At 44.4% G+C, this 20,187-nt stretch overlaps 1 protein-coding gene across 3 annotated transcripts in view; it reads left to right on the forward strand.

Annotated features, from left to right (window-relative positions):
* LOC311241735 (serine protease FAM111A-like) overlaps positions 1 to 14,555 on the forward strand; it is a 31,263-nt gene extending 16,708 nt beyond the window's left edge. Inside the window, exons 1-6 of one of the 3 annotated variants that reach the window (XM_084330626.1) lie at positions 7,136 to 7,342; positions 9,946 to 10,093; positions 10,345 to 10,391; positions 10,594 to 10,647; positions 10,736 to 10,789; positions 11,000 to 14,555. In XM_084330626.1, the coding sequence (XP_084186752.1) occupies positions 10,368 to 10,391; positions 10,594 to 10,647; positions 10,736 to 10,789; positions 11,000 to 12,727 (1,860 nt within the window). In that variant the 5' untranslated portion in view covers positions 7,136 to 7,342; positions 9,946 to 10,093; positions 10,345 to 10,367 and the 3' untranslated portion in view covers positions 12,728 to 14,555. Of the gene's footprint in view, positions 1 to 7,135; positions 7,343 to 9,945; positions 10,094 to 10,344; positions 10,392 to 10,593; positions 10,648 to 10,735; positions 10,790 to 10,999 lie in introns of those variants that run through there. The other 2 variants (XM_084330627.1, XM_084330628.1) reach the window with 2 other exon arrangements.
* The last annotated feature ends 5,632 nt before the right edge of the window (positions 14,556 to 20,187 follow it).

The raw sequence follows: 20,187 nt of genomic DNA on the forward strand, positions 1-20,187 counted from the left end.
TGTGTCACATAAAAAAGGCCAGTCTCTCAAAAACGGTTTAAAAAACAAAAGCCAGAGCAAATAAGTGTGTTTTGAGGCGTGATTTAAACACCTGCAGAGTGGGGGCCTGCCTAACATGCAGTGGCAGCTCATTCCAGAGCTTTGGGGCTGCCACTGCAAAAGCACGGTCCCCCCTAAGCTTCAGCCTGGAGTTTGGAACGGCCAAGAGGAGCTGGTCAGAGGACCTGAGGGACCTTGGAGGAACATAGGGTTACAGCAGGTCTGAGAGGTAACCCGGTGCCAAGCCGTTCAAACATTTAAAAACAAACAGTAAAACCTTAAAATCAATCCTAAAACGCACAGGAAGCCAGTGGAGGGCAGCCAGCACAGGGGAAATGTGCTCCCACTTTCGCGTTCCCGTCAGCAGACAGGCAGCGGCGTTTTGCACCAACTGCAAACGAGAGAGGGAGGCCTGACTGACGCCCACGTACAGGGCATTAGTAATCAAGGCGAGAGGTCATAAAAGCATGGATAACCGTTTCAAAAATGGAACGGGATAAAAAAGGTTTGACCTTGGACAGCCTCCTAAGTTGGAAAAAGCTCCTTCCCACCACAGTATTGATCTGCTTGTCCAACTTTAGGTCACAATCAAATGTTACCCCTATGTTGGTGACTGTTGGCTTCACAAAAAGCCCAAGAGGGCCCAAGTCACCAGGAGGAGGCACATGACCATTGCTGGGACCAAACACCATGACCTCTGTTTTACTGTCATTGAGACAAAGACAGTTTGATGCCAGCCATGCCTTAACATCGTCAAGGCATGCTAGCAGTGGTTTTACCGGGTTGCTAGTGTTTCTTTTCAATGCCATGTAAATCTGGCTGTCATCTGCGTAGCAGTGAGAGGAGACGCCATGTTTTCGAAGTATAGGCCCTAAGGGGAGCAGGTACAACACAAATAAATGTGTGTGTAGGGTAACCGTTAGGGAGAGAGAGAGAGAGAGAGATCCGTAATAATTTATTGAAAACTGTATTAACAGATTGAACTGAATATACCTATCAAGAATGGGTACAATACAGTACAACAATTGTTAAGGGGATGCAGACCAGAGAAAGACTTTCGTCTTGTTTACATCTGGGTCCCCCATTTTCAATTCATCATAACATTTATGACAGCTCAGCTCAGAATTAGGCAAAATCTGCATATGGCTCGCCGACAACAAACTATCATTACACATGGGCAAAACAGAGTCCATTCTCTTCGGTTCAAATAACAAACTCAGCAAGACCGACGGCTTCTCGGTTACAGTGGGTGACAATATTGTCACAAGGAAAGATGAAATTACCTACCTGGGTTCCATCCTAGAGGCTAATCTTTCCTGTGACAAAATGGCATCCAATGTAATAAAAAAAGTGAACCAACGAACTCGATTCTTGTACCGGATCTCCTCTCTGGTAAACAAGAATACCCTGAAGACTCTGGCAGGAGCACTCATTCAAGGGTACTACGACTATGCTTGCACCTCATGGTACCAAAGCACCTCAAAGGCACTAAAAAACAAATTACAAACATCTCAAAACAAGCTAGTCAGACTACTGCTTGACCTGACTCCTAGAACCCACCTCACCCCTGCCCACTTTGACAACCTAGGATGGCTTAGAGTAGACGACAGAGTACAGCAACTTGCAATGGGCCTGGTCTACAAGATACACTACGCGACCAAGGTACCCATGTACATGTCAAAATACTTCCCAAAGGTCAGTGAATACTGTTTCAATGTGTTCTGTCCGTGTCCCGACTGTACACAATGAAGGGTTAAAGCAGACTTGCTTACTTGTCCTTCATTCACAGTTGTTATGGTTACAACATAAGCTTGGTTCCACCCCAAGTGAACCCTCGGTGTCACCTCTAAAAGAGTCCTACGTGCAACAGCACTTAAATAGAACAATCCTATTGTTACATCTTTCTTTTTCTTTTTCCAAGTACAGATATATACAGAATCTCGATATTTAACTTACAGCTACTTAACCTGTGTTCTACTTACTTACCCCAGATCCAAACAACATGATTGTGCACACATAACCCATTTCACTATTATTTTTCCTTTTTTTCCCCCTCTCTCTCCAGTCCATTCTCTAATCACGAAGTATAGTCCTTCAGGTATTGAGGCCTGACAACCTGTCGACCAGACCTGGTAGTGACCGTACCTTGGCTCCCTGCCGGGTTGACTGGCGGGCCGGCCTTCTCAGTCACTGGTGACGCAGGTGTGATTGTACCTGGTGTGTCTATAGTGGTGTGATCGTGTCTGAGGTGGCGACGATTTCTTCTCAGAACACCTCCCGACTCTAACTCCACCTCATATGATCTGTGGCTCACTGGTTGGATCACCTTTGCCACTCTCCAAGTCCTGTGTGTGTCACCAGGCTGTACTCTCACACTGTCTCCTCTTTTCAGAGTGTCCATGTCCTTTGCTGTGCGATTGTAGTATTTTTCCTGTCTCTGTCTGTTGCGTTTCAGTCCCTGGTCATTGTCCGTTACCACTGGCTCCAGCAGAGTGTCTTTTGTAGGAAGCAGGGTTCTGGTCCTCCTACTTAGGAGTCTCTGTGCCGGACTTGTGTTGAGGCCCTGGCTCGGCGTGTTACGATGGTCCAACATAGCCAGGTACGGATCCTCTCTCGCCGCTGCAGCCTTCAGCATCAGGCCCTTGGCTGTCTTTACCGCCGACTCCGCCTTCCCGTTACTCTGTGGGTATCCCGGCGAAGATGTCCTGTGTTCAAAACCCCACTTCTGACTGAAGTGTCGAAACTCTTGTGATGCATACTGTGGCCCGTTATCAGAAATAACGACATCAGGTATCCCTTGCCTGGCAAAGTGGGCCTTGAGTTTTCTGATTACTGTGTTGCTCTTAGTGTCAGACAGATAGTCAACCTCCCAAAAGTTAGAGAAGTAGTCTACAGTGATCAGGTAGTCTTTGTTGTGGAACGAGAAAAGGTCTGTCCCTACCTTGGCCCAGGGTCTGCTGGCCATGTCATGTGGGTGTAGTGTCTCCCTCTGTTGCCTTGGGTCCACTGACCTGCATATACCACATTTAGCGATGAAGGTCTTTATCTCCTCGTTCATCCCATGCCAGTATACACACTCCCTCGCTCGCCTCAGACATCCTTCTACTCCCAGATGAGAGGAGTGGATCCTGTATGTGATGTCACCCCTGAGTGCATCTGGTATCACGGCTCTTTCTCCTCGGAAAACGATGCCGTCCTGGAAACTCATTTCCTCCTGGAACGAATGGTAGTGCCTGATGTCACTTGGCAAGTCTCTTTTCCTCTTGGGCCACCCTGACAGTATTCTATTTGCCACACTCTGTAACTTTAGGTCATCCTTTGTTGCAGCTCTGATAGCGCTCAGCCTCTCTGCTGAGATGGGCAAATAGCTAACCATGTTTACCGTCTCTACCTCTGTCTCACTGTCTCCCTTAGTGCTCTCTGGCAAGTATGCTCTACTCAACGTGTCTGCAAGCAACATATCCCTTCCTGGCACATATGTCACACTAATATCATAGTGCTGCAGTCTGAGTAGCATCCTTTGTAATCTCTTCGGTGCACTAAGCAGTGGCTTGCAGTGGATATTTTCTAGAGGCTTGTGGTCGCTTTGAACGGTCACCGGTCTACCATACGTATATTGATGGAACTTTTCCATACCAAACACTATGGCTAAACACTCTTTCTCTATTTGGGCATAGCCCTTTTCAGTTGGTGTGAGCGCCCTACTACTAAATGCTACAGGCTTACCTTTCTGTGTCAGGGCGGCCCCCAGTCCTGTGTCGGACGCATCACATTGTAGCGTCAACTCCTCTTCTCTGTTGTAATACTGTAGGACTGGTGCTTTGGCTATTTTGTCTTTCAGCCTTTGAAACGCTTCCTCTTGGACATCTGCCCATTCCCACATGTTTTCCTTCCGTGTGAGTTGTCTAAGAATCTCGCAGTCATCTGACAGGTGGTCAAAGAACTTCGGTAGTTGACCATCCCAACCAGTCTTTGTACTCCTTTTACATCTGTTGGCTTCGGCATCTCTCTGACCGCCCGTACTTTCTCCGGGTCAATTCTCAGCCCCTTAGCCGTGAGCAGATGACCTATGTAGGGCACCTCTTTTTGTCGAAGCTTGAACTTATCCGCGTTCAGCTTGATGTTGCGCTCCCTGCATCTGGTTAGAAAGCCTCTGAGTTTCTTGTCGTGGTCCTTTTCTGCCTCCTCCTGCGTTGCTCCTTCCCCTGTGATTAACATATCATCTGCTATGACGTAGACTCCTGGTAGGCCCTCTAGGGCCTGCATGAGCTTTCTTTGGAACACTTCCGGTGCTGGGCTTATTCCCATCGGCATCCGGAGCCAACGGTAGCGACCAAATGGAGTGGCGAATGTGGTCAGGTAGCTTGACTCCTCTTCTAGCTTGACGTGCCAGAAACCGTGCTTCACGTCGCAGACTGTGAATACTTTTGCCTTTGACATCTCCGGCAGGATGTCATCTATGGATGTCGGGAGTGGATAGTGACTTCTCTTTAGTGCCCGATTCAGAGGTTTCGGGTCTATGCACAGCCTTAGTCAGTGCTGCGTTCCACTGGTGTGATAATCCCTCTTCTCTCCAGATCCTTGAGTTCCTCCTGTATCGGTATGATCATAGCTACAGGCACTCTGCGCTTTGGCAGTTTCACTGGCGGCACTCTGTCATCTATCTCTATTTTATACTCCCCCTCCATGCATCCATCTCCGGTGAACACATCCCCAAACTCAGCATTTATTCTGTCCCTTGTCATGTGACTGTCACTTTCTCCCCCTGTCACTGGACTCTGCTCTTTCCTCACTATGCTGTCTATAGCTAGGATATTTTCGTACTGTACCTTTATCAACTTCATAGCCTCACTGTCTTTCCTGCCCAGTAAAGGGATTCTGCTACTCTGGTCTACCACTTGAAACTCTAGCCTGTAACGCTTGTTGTTTCTGGGGTTTCTGTCTTAACCTTACATGTACCCAGAGGAATCACCCTAGTCTTATTATACATCACCAGCACTTTCTCAGTGTGTTCTAGCTGTGTGTCAGGGTTTAACAAATGTATGGGGATGACATTACAGGTGGCCCCACAGTCTATTTGGAAGTTAACTATAGTTTCCCCCAACATCATCCCTGCAAAAAGCTGTTGGCCCTGCCTGTGGCTGTCTTTTACCTGATTAACATTTTCATCCTCTCTATTTACTTCTGTTATGCAGCAGAGGTCTTCCTCATAAGAATCACTATCACTGTGCTGTTCTGCTACTGCATGCACTTTCCTAGTTTTCTTGCTGCTCTCCTGTTTTGATTTGCATTTAGCCGCAAAGTGATTTTCTCTCCCACACTTTTTACACTTTTTTCCAAAAGCTGGGCATTTCTTCTTGTTCCTCATGTGTTTTCCCACAAAACATGCAGTCAACCTCTCTGTCTGTTTTCCACTCTTCTGACTGTTTTAGCGCATGTACTTCTTCCACTGCCTGTTCTTGTTGCAGTGTCCTGCTATTAGCCCTTGACAGCTCATACGCTCTACATATTTTCAGGCATGTTTCCAGAGTCAGCCTATCGTCCCTGAGCAGTCTCTCTCTCAGTTCTGAGCTATTTGTACCACATACAATTCGATCTCTGATCAGGGAATCTCTAATGTCCTCAAAGCTGCAACTACTAGCAAGCATTCTTAAGTCTGTTACATAGCTGTCCACGTTTTCATCCAATCCTTGGTTCCTGATAAAGAATCTGTATCTTTCCACTGTTTCATTTACCTTTGGATTGCAGTACTCGTCAAACTGCTTGATGATAGTTGTCACTGTTGTCTTCGCCGACGGACTCGGCAGAGTTGACCATAATTCTCTGCCCTTTTCTCCGACGAGATATTTAAATAGCTTGACTTTTGTTGTCTCTTCGGCGTCGGGCATGGTAAGATCTGTATACAATGTGAACTCCTCCTTCCAACTTTTCCATGCCTTCGCCAAGTTGCTGGAGTCCAAAAGTAGTAGACCAGGAGGTCTCAGCGCATTTAGCCCTTCCATCGCCGATAGCTAGTAAGAGTTTTCTCCCCGAAGTCCGTGTTAGCCACAGCTTGCCAGCTAAACTCTTTACTTCTCCAGCTACCGCGCGAATTACTTTCCCGATCTGTACCCAGCTGTCACCATGTTTCAATGTGTTCTGTCCGTGTCCCGACTGTACACAATGAAGGGTTAAAGCAGACTTGCTTACTTGTACTTTATTCACAGTTGTTATGGTTACAACATAAGCTTGGTTCCACCCCAAGTGAACCCTCGGTGTCACCTCTAAAAGAGTCCTACGTGCAACAGCACTTAAATAGAACAATCCTATTGTTACAAATACCACGATCACAACACCAGAGGGAGCTCCACAAATCATGTTAAACCCAGATTCGGCTCAAACAAGGGACTAAACACGTTTCGCAATTATGCCACATCAATGTGGAACGCCCTACCCAAAGCTGTAAAGGAATGTGAATCACTACCCACTTTCAAAAACACTCTCAAAAAACACCTACGGGAGACTGCAATTCGAAACTGGTCCCTACAAATGTCCTAACTCAGTTGTACAGTAAATGACCAAGTATGGCTTTGTCAGTATTCCAATGTACAGTGCCCCCCCCCCCTACCCAACCCCCCCCCCCCCCTCCAATGTACAGCCCCCACCCACCCAACCTCCTCCAATGTACAGTTTTTAAGTCAAATGTATATACACTCTTTTTCTGGACACTTTTGTATCACAAACAGTACTGTATTTGCAAATCTGGTATGTCATAAATGTATAGATGTAGCAGTACTGTCTATCTGTATGTCATGTGTGTCATATATGTTATGATGAATTGAAAATGGGGGACCCTGATGTAAACAAGACGAAAGTCTTTCTCTGGTCTGCATCCCCTTAAGAATTGTATGTATTGAGCTGTACTGTATTGTACCCATTCTGCAATCTGTTAATAAAGTTTTCAATCAATCAAACTAACTAACTAACTAACAATAACTGAGCGGAGGAAAGGAGAGAGAGGAAAGGGAGGAGAGCAGGAGAGGGAGGACGGCGTATTTAAACATAGATATATATCTATATATTTAAATCTGAAAGGGAAGAAGGAGAAGAAGGAAGTCTGTTTAGACATAAGGACTCATTAACTAGGCAACTTCCCTTTTAGTAGAGAACATGCCCGGGCAGCGTGTCAGTGAGTCAGCTTCTATTATATTGGGCTTCGGTTGTCTTATCTACCATCATTCATGCCATCCTCAAACATGAAGACGACAGGGTGTTGAGCTGCTCTACAACATCTTCGTCAATAGCCTTTCATGTGGAATTATCGGTAAGTGGCACGTTAGTTTAGGACTTCAGCTACAGCTTTATCATATTATTTTGTGGGAATTTGTTGGGCTAGTCCTTGTAAACCTGAAAAGGGAAATGTGTGTGTTCTGGTATGCTGCCGTGCTAACTGTTTTGTTTACAAAGTTTGAATGTCGATAAAGCCTTGCATTGGCTTTCGATACTCCGCCATGGCAGACGTTCAAAGTGATAATAACATGCGCAACATGTCATCTAACTAGTGAATGAATGAATCCCGTTCGAAATATAAATCATTTCTGTTAAACCACCGTTGAACAAATTCCTGAGCTCCCGGAGCCCTCGTCAATACAGTAAGCAAAAGAGATTTTGCGCACATTTTCTCCTTGTTATGTTTTGGATGACGGTTTCTCGTACCTCTACTCTACGATGAAGCTCAACCAGACAGAAGGAGTAGGGGGTATCTGCAGAGCCGCAGAGCCAGGCGGCCTATTCCTTAATGTCAAGCAAGCAGTGCAAGAATGCGGAAGCATTCGTCACCGCAGGTACCGTAGTGGCGTGCGGTAATGCGCCTTTCATTTTCCTTCGCCCAGCGCCCAGGTGCGTGCACCGCCGGCGGCGTGCTCGCTCAGGTGCGTGCGTGCGCCGGCGTGCTCGCGAGGTGCCCGCGCATGCGCATGAGATCCCGCCTTGGTTCGACACGAGCGGATGCCAGAAACCGCCCCTTATTCAGTATCCAGAAATAGCTCAATTGGCAAGACTGCATGGCTGTGGATCCTACGGCTCGTTGCTGGCGAGTTCGAATCCCATCAAATATGATTTTTTTAACGTGATTTTTTTTTTTAACATGTATTCTTTCGCCGGTTAAGGTTAGGCATTGTTTCGGAGTTGGTTAAGGTTAGAACGGTTAAGTTTAGGCGCTGTTAAGGAGCTGGTTAAGGTTAGAGTTTGTCAAAGAGAATGGCAATATTCTTTCTATGGTTAAGGTTAGGCATGGTTAAGGTTAAGGTTAGGCATTGTTTCGGAGTTGGTTAAGGTTAGAACGGTTAAGTTTAGGCGCTGTTAAGGAGCTGGTTAAGGTTAGAGTTTGTCAAAGAGAATGGCAATATTCTTTCTATGGTTAAGGTTAGGCATGGTTAAGGTTAAGGTTAGGCATTGTTTCGGAGTTGGTTAAGGTTAGAACGGTTAAGTTTAGGCGCTGTTAAGGAGCTGGTTAAGGTTAGAGTTTGTCAAAGAGAATGGCAATAGACAGCCTATTTCCGCGCGACAGCTCCCAAAGCGGGCCTGAAAAGAAAGGCGCTTTACCGTAGTGGCGTGCGGTGACGAATGCTTCCGCATTTTTGCACTGCTTGCTTGTCATTATGCTACACGCAGCCAGGCGTGGACGGGTTTGAGGCGGGGCTTCGTGGCGTAGACAAGTATTAGTGACCTGGACAAGTATTTGCACTACTGCGCGGATGGGGGGGGGGGCTCTCTCGCTCGCTCCCTCTCTCGTTTACGACACACACACAACTTAACTTTCGTCTCGTTTACATCAGGGTCCCCCATTTTCAACTTCACTTTCGTCTCATTTACATAGATCCCCCATTTTCAACTTAACTTTCGTCTCGTTTACATAGGTACATAGACAGTAATGTTACATCTAGACATTTATGACATACCAGATCTAGTAATAATAGAGTATATACATTTGAGGGGGAATACATTTACATTTAGTCATTTAGCTGACGCTTTTATCCAAAGCGACTTATAGGTACATAGACAGTAATGTTACATCTAGACATTTATGACATACCAGATCTAGTAATAATAGAGTATATACATTTGAAGGGGAATACATTTACATTTAGTCATTTAGCTGACGCTTTTATCCAAAGCGACTTACAAGTTCTGTACGACAAGCCATCAGGAAGGGCACAACTCATCAGCTTTGTCCGGCAAAAGTCCGGATCCTTCCCAATGGTTTCTGGGTGCTTAGACGCCTGATGTCTCTTCAGCTTGCTGGGCTTCAGGCTCGAGTTTGCCAACTTTTCTCCACAAATCACACACTCAGGTCGTTTGTCTGGTCCCTCAGTGAAGCCCATGGTGATGTAATATTCGCGATTGCTGTAGGTCCTAACTTTTTTTGCAGATGAGCTGCCGTCATCTCCTTTTCGTTTGTCACACATTTTCGCCTCTGGCGGCTGACTGCAGACAAGCCGAGAAAGTTAACTAGCGTGCTAGGCTAGCTATGGAAATTGATAGTCAACTGATTCGCGTTTTAGCGGCTACCCGGTAGCCTACTGTTAACGTTCAAAAATCATGTCTAGATGTTTATTTATTTATCTTTATTTTTTATTGTAGTGGAGAGACTATTCATGCTTCTGATGATAAAAATATGCTAATTAAATATTTATCTGATTTTTTTTATTTTTTTTAATAATAATAAAAAAAAAATCCATCTGTGGTCTGGCGGACCCCCTGCGCCCCCTGGCGGACCCCCAGGGGGTCCGCGGACCCCAGGTTGGGAATCACTGCTGTAGGCCATCGACGAAGCTCCTCCATCCTCTCCGGTCTTGTGCCCTCCGCTCCAGATCTTGCCAGGACAACCCTTCTTTCTTCATCTCCTGTTCTGTGGTTCTTCTCCAGGTGGTTCTCGGTCTGCCTCTCTTCCTCCTGCCCTGTGGGTTCCATGTCAGCGCCCGCTTTGTGATTGATTTCTTTCTTCGGAGTGTGTGACCTATCCACTTCCACTTCCTCCTCCGGATTTGAATTATATTGTGTCCTGTCCTGTTTGGTGAGTTCCCACAGAAGTAAACTTAAGAATACTTCACCTATAATGTTAAACACATGCTATGTAAGGATTGTACGCAGAAGTATGTTTGTTATCAAACGTTGTCAACCCGAGATTGGCATGAACTTTGTCATGCCTGTGAGCTGTGAATGAATTCCTGAATGAATGAATGAAAGAATTACTGCGTGAGTTAGTGATATTGCTGGTCTATGGGATTCTCTTATTGCCCCTTTTCTAATTTCTCTACAAAAAAGGTGAAATTACCAGAGCCCAAGACATGGCAGAGGCGAGCAGAAGCCAGGTAACCTGACATATGTTTGATTTACCTTTTTCTTTAGCTTGATGCCAAACAATCTGCCTCACGTTGCTGTTTATTTTCATTTACTGTCGGACACTGTATCAAATCTGTCATAATAATTCAAATGAATTCTAGATGAGGGCTATAATTAATTTAATATGCCCATGTGTAATGTTTTGTATGTTTTACCTCACCCACCTCTCAGGCCAATGATGCAGCCTATCGTGTGAAAGTGAAGAAAGAGGACACTTCTAACCAAGTAAGCAGGCCACACAGTTTGGTGGCTATAATTAATTTAATATGCCCATGTGTAATGTTTTGTATGTTTTACCTCACCCACCTCTCAGGCCAATGATACAGCCTATCCTGTGCAAGTGAAGAAAGAGGACACTTCTAACCAAGTAAGCAGGCCACACAGTTTGGTAACACTTTATTTGAAGGGGTGTTCATAACGCTTTACATAACACTGTCATAAACATGACATGACATAACATCTGACGTAAACAATTATTATGGAAAAATAGGGTCCCGGTTGAAAAAATACCGGAAAGGATTCTTTAACCGTATTATAACATGTTTCACTTGATCTGCTTCTATTACATTTTCTACAGGAGGAACATTCTCACAGCTTCTTCTTTAAATTTGAGAAAGAACAGGGGAAAAAAAGTGTTACCTGCAAGGATCCTGGCACAGTCCTGGAGGCACTTCAAAGATGTAATTATTTGAAGGGTAATGAAGGTAAAGGTGAAAAATATCCCATTATTAAAATGGGAAAAGCAAACGACAGTAGCGTTATAGCCACACACTTCCCTTGTCATTTGATTAGGAAAGATGAAACACTCACCATATCATTTGCATCTAAAGAGGTTGAAAATGCACAACCTCGTGAACCCCAAAGGACAAGTTGTGTAACTTTCCACATTAACAAAGAGGGTGGAACAGATTCAAGATCAAAAAGTCTGTTTAGAAATCCAACCTTGAAAAAGTTTACATCTGTATGTGTCTATGCAGAGAAAGGGACCACACTGAGAGATGCCTTAAAAAGAGATGGCCGCTTTCTTGAATATATTACTGATGGCGAGTTCAGCCTGTATGATGAGTCAAAGAGTGATTGCAGTGTTGACTGTGCTCAAGATGTTGACGAACACAATGGTAAACATTTTGATATATGTATTCCTCGTGGAATCTCATTGAAGAAAAAAGTCAGAGATGATCAAAACAACGGTCCACCCGTTAGTGCTACGAAAACAAAAGCCAAAATGAGCACAGACACAAGGCAGAAAAGAAACTGCGGGGTGCCTGAAAACACAGAAGATCTAGAGGAAGTTTTAGAGCAGTTACGCATACAGTATCCAGCTCTGAAGGAGTTGCTGCGGAGTAGATTCCCAAATAATACATTTCAGGATGCTGTGGAATCACAGAGGGAGCAATTTCTAGAGGAAGTTTTAGAGCAGTTACGCAAACAGTGTCCAGCTCTGAAGGAGTTGCTGCTGAGTAGATTCCCAAATAATACATTTCAAGATGCTGTGGAATCAAAGAGGGAGGAATTTCCAGAGATCCAACAGGCATTCTCAGAAGTTCACAGACTCAGACAGTTGCTTGAACGGGGCAAATCAGTTTGCCAACTCAAAGTCAAAGGAGTCACACAGGGAGACAAGGTTTTAGACATGTGTGGTACAGGCTTTGTTCTGTTTGATAACTTCATCCTGACAAATGCACATCTCGTCAAAGACTGTGTGCAGCTTTTGAACAATCAGTGGCAGCTGACTTCAGAAGTAGAGGCAATATTCAATTTTGAAAAGGAATCTTCAGAGATGAATGTGTTGAAAGCAAAGAATGTAATCATTGACTGCAATTTTACTGATGATTTCAAAAAACAAGAACTGGATTACGCCATACTTGAGCTTGATCAAACAGAAAACATTCCAGAAGGTCTCTTCAGCAAATGTGGGCCAGTGCCCACGAGTGGTGGGGTTTGCATAATTGGACACCCAAAAGGAGAGTTGAAAAAATTGGATCTGACGTGTGTCATTGAGGCAGAGATGAGGGAGGAGAGCGTGGCAAGAGATTTAAGAAAGCGCCACAAGGACGAGTTCTTAATGTTGTGGGCAATCAGCAATAAGTTGATCATGACGGATGGCATTAACAACATTATGAAGGGAGGGGACAAAGAGAAAGAGGTTGTGACCTACAAAACCTTTATGTATCATGGTTCTTCTGGCTCTCCAGTATTTGATGATAAAGGTTGTGTGTTTGGTTTGCACACCGCTGGCTTTCCCGATGTTGACAGTGTAATTGAGTTTGCCCACCCTCTGACTTCGATAATAGAGAATTTATGAGGAAGCTGAAGGCAAACGGACAAGTAGAGCTTTTGGAGAAAGTTGACGAGGAGGTAAAGAAGAACCCATATCTGTATGAACTGTTCCAAGACGAGAAAATGGACGAGAGTTAGGAGAGGGCTAATGAAGATTTGTCAAGTTGAGTGACATATTGTTTCCCTTTTCTAGAACTGGTGGTTGTTGGCTGTGAACGAGTCAATTTAACAATGAATAGGAAATTATACTGCTATGAATGCTCTGTGGCATATACATTTAATACTGTAAGTTACATTTAGAAATGGTCATGTCAACAATGCTACTAGCACTACATCAAATGCACTAGCATGTTTTCACACCACTTTTGCTACAGTAGTTAGCAACTCAAGCTGAGTAAAGCGATTATTTTTCACAGCAAATTATCTTTTGATTTTCTTTTTTTACATTATTTCTTGATTCTTTTGTTGTTCGAAATAAACAATTCATTCATTCATGTGAGTAAAGCAAGACAATACTTCTCTTTGTATTGTATCTGAACGTTCTGTAACACTTTAAAAATCAGCCGGTATAGACCTTTTCAGAAGTATTCTGTTGCTATGGGAATAGCTCTGGCCCCCGTTTATTTCCTGTCAGTTACTGTATTTTTAGCGTTTTTCCAGCTTTCTTCATGGTCAGACATGACCGACAGAGGAGGAGAGGGTGAACGGGAGAGGAGGTTGGGAAGACATGCGACAAATGATCCCACAGGGCGGCCGCATGGGTGTGCGAGGCACTCTGCGGTGCGCCACGACTCACGAGGGCGCCCCGTCAGTTACTGTATTGACAAACATTACAACAGGAAATACAAGGGGGCCCATTTAGAATGTTTACTGTATGTTGTTAAGTTAGAAAAGGTCTATAGCTACTTACAGTAGTTATGCCCATAGACACACGTGCAAGGACACAACAAATGCCTAATTGGCTGGTACACCTGGCTTATCTGATTACTTTGTGGTTATTTAGGTAAACATGTATTCTTTTTAAATAATTTATAAATATTACACTGATATGTTGTATTCATGGTTAAACTGTGTCCTGGTATAGAGTATAGGACATCAAGTTTGTGATATTGTGAAAATAAAATACCATGGCCATTTTCTCACTGATGATTAGATGGATAACAGAGATATTTAGCGGCAGTGTTGAAGCTCATGCCAATATGTTGCTTTGCTAGTTCAGTATGTGTTCTGTAATTACTTTCTTGTTTATATGCTATGGACGATGTGTCCAATTTTATTTTTATTGACTGAATACACTTTTTGTGGATAATACTGTAGGCTATTGACTACATTAAATGGCGCCATCTTGAATTTGTCAGTAAATAATGAACTGATGGTAATTTCACTGATTCAATCATATTCCTTGAGGCCTAAAGTTAGACACCAAAACCAACTTTCTAGGGTGAATAGTCATTTGGATATAGCCATCTTGGATGCCATTTAAAATGAGTTCTCCATATAATGATAATGACCTTATAACGAATTGTCCGATCAGGGGAATATTTTTCGACTGCAATCACAAACCGTTTTTCAGGATGATTAATACAAAATGAATGACAAATAATGCAAAAGTGATACTGATATTGTATTTAAAAATGTTATTTTAATTTTTATTTGATAAATTGCTTTAGACCTTTTTGACACTTTATTTTGGCATCTCTTTTTGGATTGTGTGAATTTGACATGTTATGATAATTGCTTTTGGGCTTTTTGATTCCTACTGTATGTTAATGGTATTCAATCTATATAAATGTTGCATACCCTGATATGTATTATGTCAGTTTGTTTAGGTGACATTAAAAACATGAACATTCTGTTGCATCTCAGCTATATTTCTGATTCTGACCTGATCAATAACATTTGACACATCAAATAATGCCTTTTATTTGATGTTTTGTAATTGTGTTGACAGTGGTATTTGCTTTTCTGTCCCCTTTATATAACTTTTTGCCCGACATTGAGTTGAATGGGATCAGCCATCCCCTCTTTTATTTTTGAATGATCTTTTTCCGATTTATCTCCCATCCCAATGTTAGTCGTTATGCCAATTCCCAATCCCCTTCCTGGTCGTTGCGCACTCTACCCACTACCGTCGGTCCGGGAGGGCAGAGACTATAACATGCTTCCTCCGACACATGTGTACCCAGCCCACCGCTTCTTTTCACCTGGCAGCGCGGACTCTCACTGGGAGAGTGTAAGGTGTGGAAAGTCACACTACCTCTCCTAGATCCTTCCCTCGCTGTGCAGGCGCCCCGACCGAACTGTAGGAGTCGCTGTTTACAACGACCAGGACCCACCCTCGCCGGGTGTTAGTATGGACGGTCGGCCAACCCGGAAGCACCACAGCTGGATTCGATCCCACTAGCTCTGTGGTGGTAGACAGACGCTTAGTCCGCTAGATTGTATATTTAGAATTTTAATACAGACTTCAATAGATCTGGCACCAAGCAGAGCATACAACACTGGTATTCTGACGTGATGACACTTCCTTCTTTTATAGTTTCCTTGTCTGCCAGCAATACTACTACAAAATAAAATACAGCAACAACATTTCTAGAATTCAACCTGAACAGACCCAGGCCCTGTTAATGCGGATAGTGACAATGCCAAAGCCACACGATAAGTGACTAGAGCTCTTAAGGAGTTGTGAGGCTGGCTAGAGTAGTCCTCCCCAACATTTTACTAGCAACAAATAATATTAAGAGCAACCAGTGGCTTTAAATTTCACAAATTTGAGATATGAGTTGATGTAAAAACACTAACCTTCTTACCATCTTCTACTATCATGCACTCTTCCTACTTTACTAATATATCACTATGCCCTCAACACTGCAGCACCCAAGTTTCAGCACTGTTTGATGAACATTGTTACTCCGCTAAGAGTTGTACCCTTCCTGCTGACTCGTCGTACAGACCTTGTAAGTCGCTTTGGATAAAAGCATCAGCTACATGACTAAAAATGTATTAAATGTTTTCAGCTCATGGTCGGCACAGATCATAGGTCCTACATTTGATATATTTGGCTGATTAGATTAAAATGTATCATCATTATACAGCACAAGTACAGACAGTACAAGGAAAGGAAGTTTGGCATCCAACCAGAGAACAAATGTAACAGTAAAGTGCAATAGTAATATACAATGTACAGATGATTAAACCGGGTATAAAATATATAAATTTATACTATAGTGCTAGATGTACAGAGTTGTAGTATTAATATGTACAGTGATACAGGTATAAAGACACTATGGTAGTAGTCATACTGCAAATTCAAGTAGTCAAATTCAGTTAATATCTTCAATAGGGATTTGGGACTACCCCCCAATTGTTAATTTAACAGGCTAATAAAACACTGCATCAGATTTCAGCACTCTAGGAAACTGGAGTCATAGCAAGCGGGAAACTGAAACGTTCACACACAGACGGTAGAGGCGACCATGCAAGGTGCCGACCTGCTCATCGGTTCAGTGTCTTGCTCAAGGACACTTCCGACACGTTGCCGGGAGGAGCCGGAATCGAACCACAAACTTTCTGATTACTAGATGACCGCTCTACTTCCTGAGCCACTGTCACCCCTGATTATAGATCAATTAACATTTCTAAAAAAGGTTCTTAAACTAATTGTGTGCTTATGAACAAATACAATCCAAAGCTGTGATTTATTTACCAGGTTATCTTGATTTCAAAATGAGAGGTTTACATACATTTTCTCAAATGTTCTGTTATATCAAAAGCAAAAAGAAAAAGTCAATTAACTCCCAAAATATCAATTCTATTTAAAAAAAAAAAGATTGTATGAAGGGACCTGGGATGAAGTCAAAGAACACTTTGATAAATGAGGCCCTTGGCGCATGGAGACCCGTCAGAGCAGAGTCCAGTCCCCTCTTATTGAAACAACAGTTCTCTTTAGACCGGTTGCCCTGGATTCCCATACAATCTTCAACTTCTTCCAAGGTAGGTAACCACACTACCCTACTAAAGAGGTCACGCAGCCAAGTAAAGCTGGGATTCTCTCACACACACGCTCTCCCCTCTCTCTCTCCCCTCTCTCTCTCTCTCCCCTCCCTCTCTCTCCCTCTCTCACACACATTGATCGGTCCAAGCTAGGACTGATAGTCAGCCTCTCTACTATTAGCTTCATCAGCTTAACCAGTGATCCGGAACTCCACTGTCCAAGTCTCTGGGGAATGGGTGTGTTTTAAGATAATTATGAGTCTTACACAATCGAATGGGAGGAGTCTGAAAACCAGGGGGTGGAAGGAACGGGAGTTGTTGAAAAACAAGCATATTCTGGGCAGCATGCGGTAGTCTACACCAGGGGTCAGCAACCTTTTTGATATGAAGTGCTATTTTAAAATGTTCTCGTTAATCAGTGTGCCATATCAACATTAAGGTTGGCATTAAGTTCAATTATGACACCACATCAAAATGTAAATCTCCAACAGATCTGTAATTCTATTCCATCCATATAAGCAACGTGCATAGGAATAGTTTTATTAACAATTGTCCTCATTATATAAGAATGCTATACAATAATGCTGCCGTCTTTATGAGATGCTTGCTTGCTGTACCTGGACACATTCAGCCTTGTCTGCATCAGCTTTTAAAGTTTTCTCATGTTTGGTGTCAAAATGGCGTTTAACACTCAATGTTCGGCAAACAACGAACAGACTGACCCTTCTGATTGGCTCTGACCCTGAAATATCCCTGATGTCGGTCAACCTACCATAAATAACAGACTGTGCCAGTGGCTGTGAAAGGATGAGAGGACACTTCAACATTTCTAAAATGGTTCCTCTCTTACACACTTGCTAGTGTGCCATTGGTTTAGATGCCGCGTGCCAATGGTGGCACTCGTGCCTGAGGTTGCTGACCACTGGTCTACACCCTCCCCAGACTGACAGTAGGGCAGCATGTGGTAGTCTACACCCTCCCTAGCCCGACAGTAGCGCAGCATGTGGTAGTCTACACCCTCCCTAGCCTGACAGTAGCGCAGCATGTGGTAGTCTACACCCTCCCTAGCCCGACAGTAGCGCAGCATGCGGTAGTCTACACCCTCCCTAGCCAGACAGTAGCGCAGCATGTGGTAGTCTACACCCTCCCTAGCCCGACAGTAGCGCAGCATGCGGTAGTCTACACCCTCCCTAGCCCGACAGTAGGGCAGCATAGTCTACACCCTCCCTAGCCAGACAGTAGGGCAGCATGTGGTAGTCTACACCCTCCCCAGACTGACAGTAGGGCAGCATAGTCTACACCCTCCCTAGCCAGACAGTAGGGCAGCATGTGGTAGTCTACACCCTCCCCAGACTGATAGTAGGGCAGCATAGTCTACACCCTCCCCAGACTGACAGTAGGGCAGCATGCGGTAGTCTACACCCTCCCTAGCCAGACAGTAGGGCAGCATGTGGTAGTCTACACCCTCCCCAGACCCACAGTAGGGCAGCATGTGGTAGTCTACACCCTCCCTAGCCCGACAGTAGCGCAGCATGTGGTAGTCTACACCCTCCCTAGCCAGACAGTAGCGCAGCATGCGGTAGTCTACACCCTCCCTAGCCCAACAGTAGGGCAGCATGTGGTAGTCTACACCCTCCCTAGCCAGACAGTAGCGCAGCATGTGGTAGTCTACACCCTCCCTAACCAGACAGTAGCGCAGCATGCGGTAGTCTACACCCTCCCTAGCCCAACAGTAGGGCAGCATGTGGTAGTCTACACCCTCCCTAGCCAGACAGTAGCGCAGCATGTGGTAGTCTACACCCTCCCTAACCAGACAGTAGCGCAGCATGCGGTAGTCTACACCCTCCCTAGCCCAACAGTAGGGCAGCATGTGGTAGTCTACACCCTCCCCAGACTGACAGTAGGGCAGCATGTGGTAGTCTACACCCTCCCCAGGTCAACAGTAGGGCAGCATGTGGTAGTCTACACCCTCCCTAGCCCGACAGTAGGGCAGCATGCGGTAGTCTACACCCTCCCTAGCCAGACAGTAGCGCAGCATGCGGTAGTCTACACTAGGCATGTGCCGGTATGACATTTTGATGGTATGATAACATTGGGCTAAAATACCACGGTTTCACCTACCAAGTATCATGGAGAGGGACCCTGCCAGCCGCCAGCCTCCCGCCCCCTTCAGACTTTGATGAACATCGTTACTTAGCTGCCAGAGTTGTAGTTTCAAGTTTCTTTATTAGTTGTCATACAGAAATACAGAATACTTTGTATGAAATGCTTCTTTCTGTTTTGCTCCTGAGAGTGTGCTAGATAAAATAAAAAGATAGTATAAAATAAGTATAAAATAGAAAGTCAAGTACGTAAACAAAACAAAAATGTTCAATATACATATATACAGTATATACAATCTATATCCAGTATCCTTCCTGGTTCCTGCTGACTTAACAGTGGAGTTAAGACGTGTCCAAAAGGCACTTTCCCGTGTCCTCCCCCTCATATTTTTGTTGATCAATGTCAGTGTCTTAGCAGTAGTACGTCGTCCAACAAGAAAATTAGATCTACTCTTAATAATAAAAATTATACCTCTAGCCCTGCTTACAGTAGCTTTTGGAAGGGCCATGTACATACACGAGTGCAAGGATTATATGAGTGGAACCATGGAAACTGAACCACCACAGACCATAAAACTCGACAGTAAACGCAATATAAAGAGTTTACATGCCTATGAGTGTCCCAGCTATCATATCCTGACTTTTATTATACGAAATTATCTCAGGAGACAACATTTCATGTGCCGATTCATACATAGAATACTACAGTATCGGGGGCGGCCGGGTGGCGCAGCGGACTAAGCGTCTGCCCACCACCACAGAGACAGTGGGATCGAATCCAGCTGTTGGGGTCGACCGTCCACACTAACACAATTGGCAGTGTTAGAGGGTGGGAAACCCGGCGAGGGTGGGTCCTGGTCGTTGTAAACAGCGACTCCTACAGTTCGGTCGGGGCGCCTGCACAGCGAGGGAGAAACCTGGGGGAGGTAGTGTGATCCTTCCACACGTTACACTCTCCCAGTGAGAGTCCGCGCTGCCAGGTGAAAAGAAGCGGCTGATTGGCTACACATGTGTCGGAGGAAGCATGTGATGGCCTCCACTCTCCCAGACCGACTGTAGGGGGTAGGTGCGCAACGACCAGGAAGGGGATTGGGAATTGGCATAACGACTAACATTGGGATGGGAGAAAAACGGAAAAAGGAGGGGGGAAAAGATTAAAAAAAAATTAAGAATATAAGAATACTACAGTATCCCAGATGGTTATCAGAGTATTAACGTGCATGTAAAAAACGCACCCACTGGCTAAAGCTTGTGAAGTGGACTTCCCTCAGCTTCTACTATAGATCGTAGATTAAAGGCTCGACCAGTGATCCAAACGTAAACAAGTGGGTAGCCCCACCACCAACAATAATATTTATAAATAAATTTAAAAAAAAAAAACGTGGAGAAA

Source organism: Notolepis coatsorum (assembly GCF_963971535.1).
Source record: "Notolepis coatsorum genome assembly, chromosome: 15".
Lineage (NCBI taxonomy): Eukaryota > Metazoa > Chordata > Actinopteri > Aulopiformes > Paralepididae > Notolepis > Notolepis coatsorum.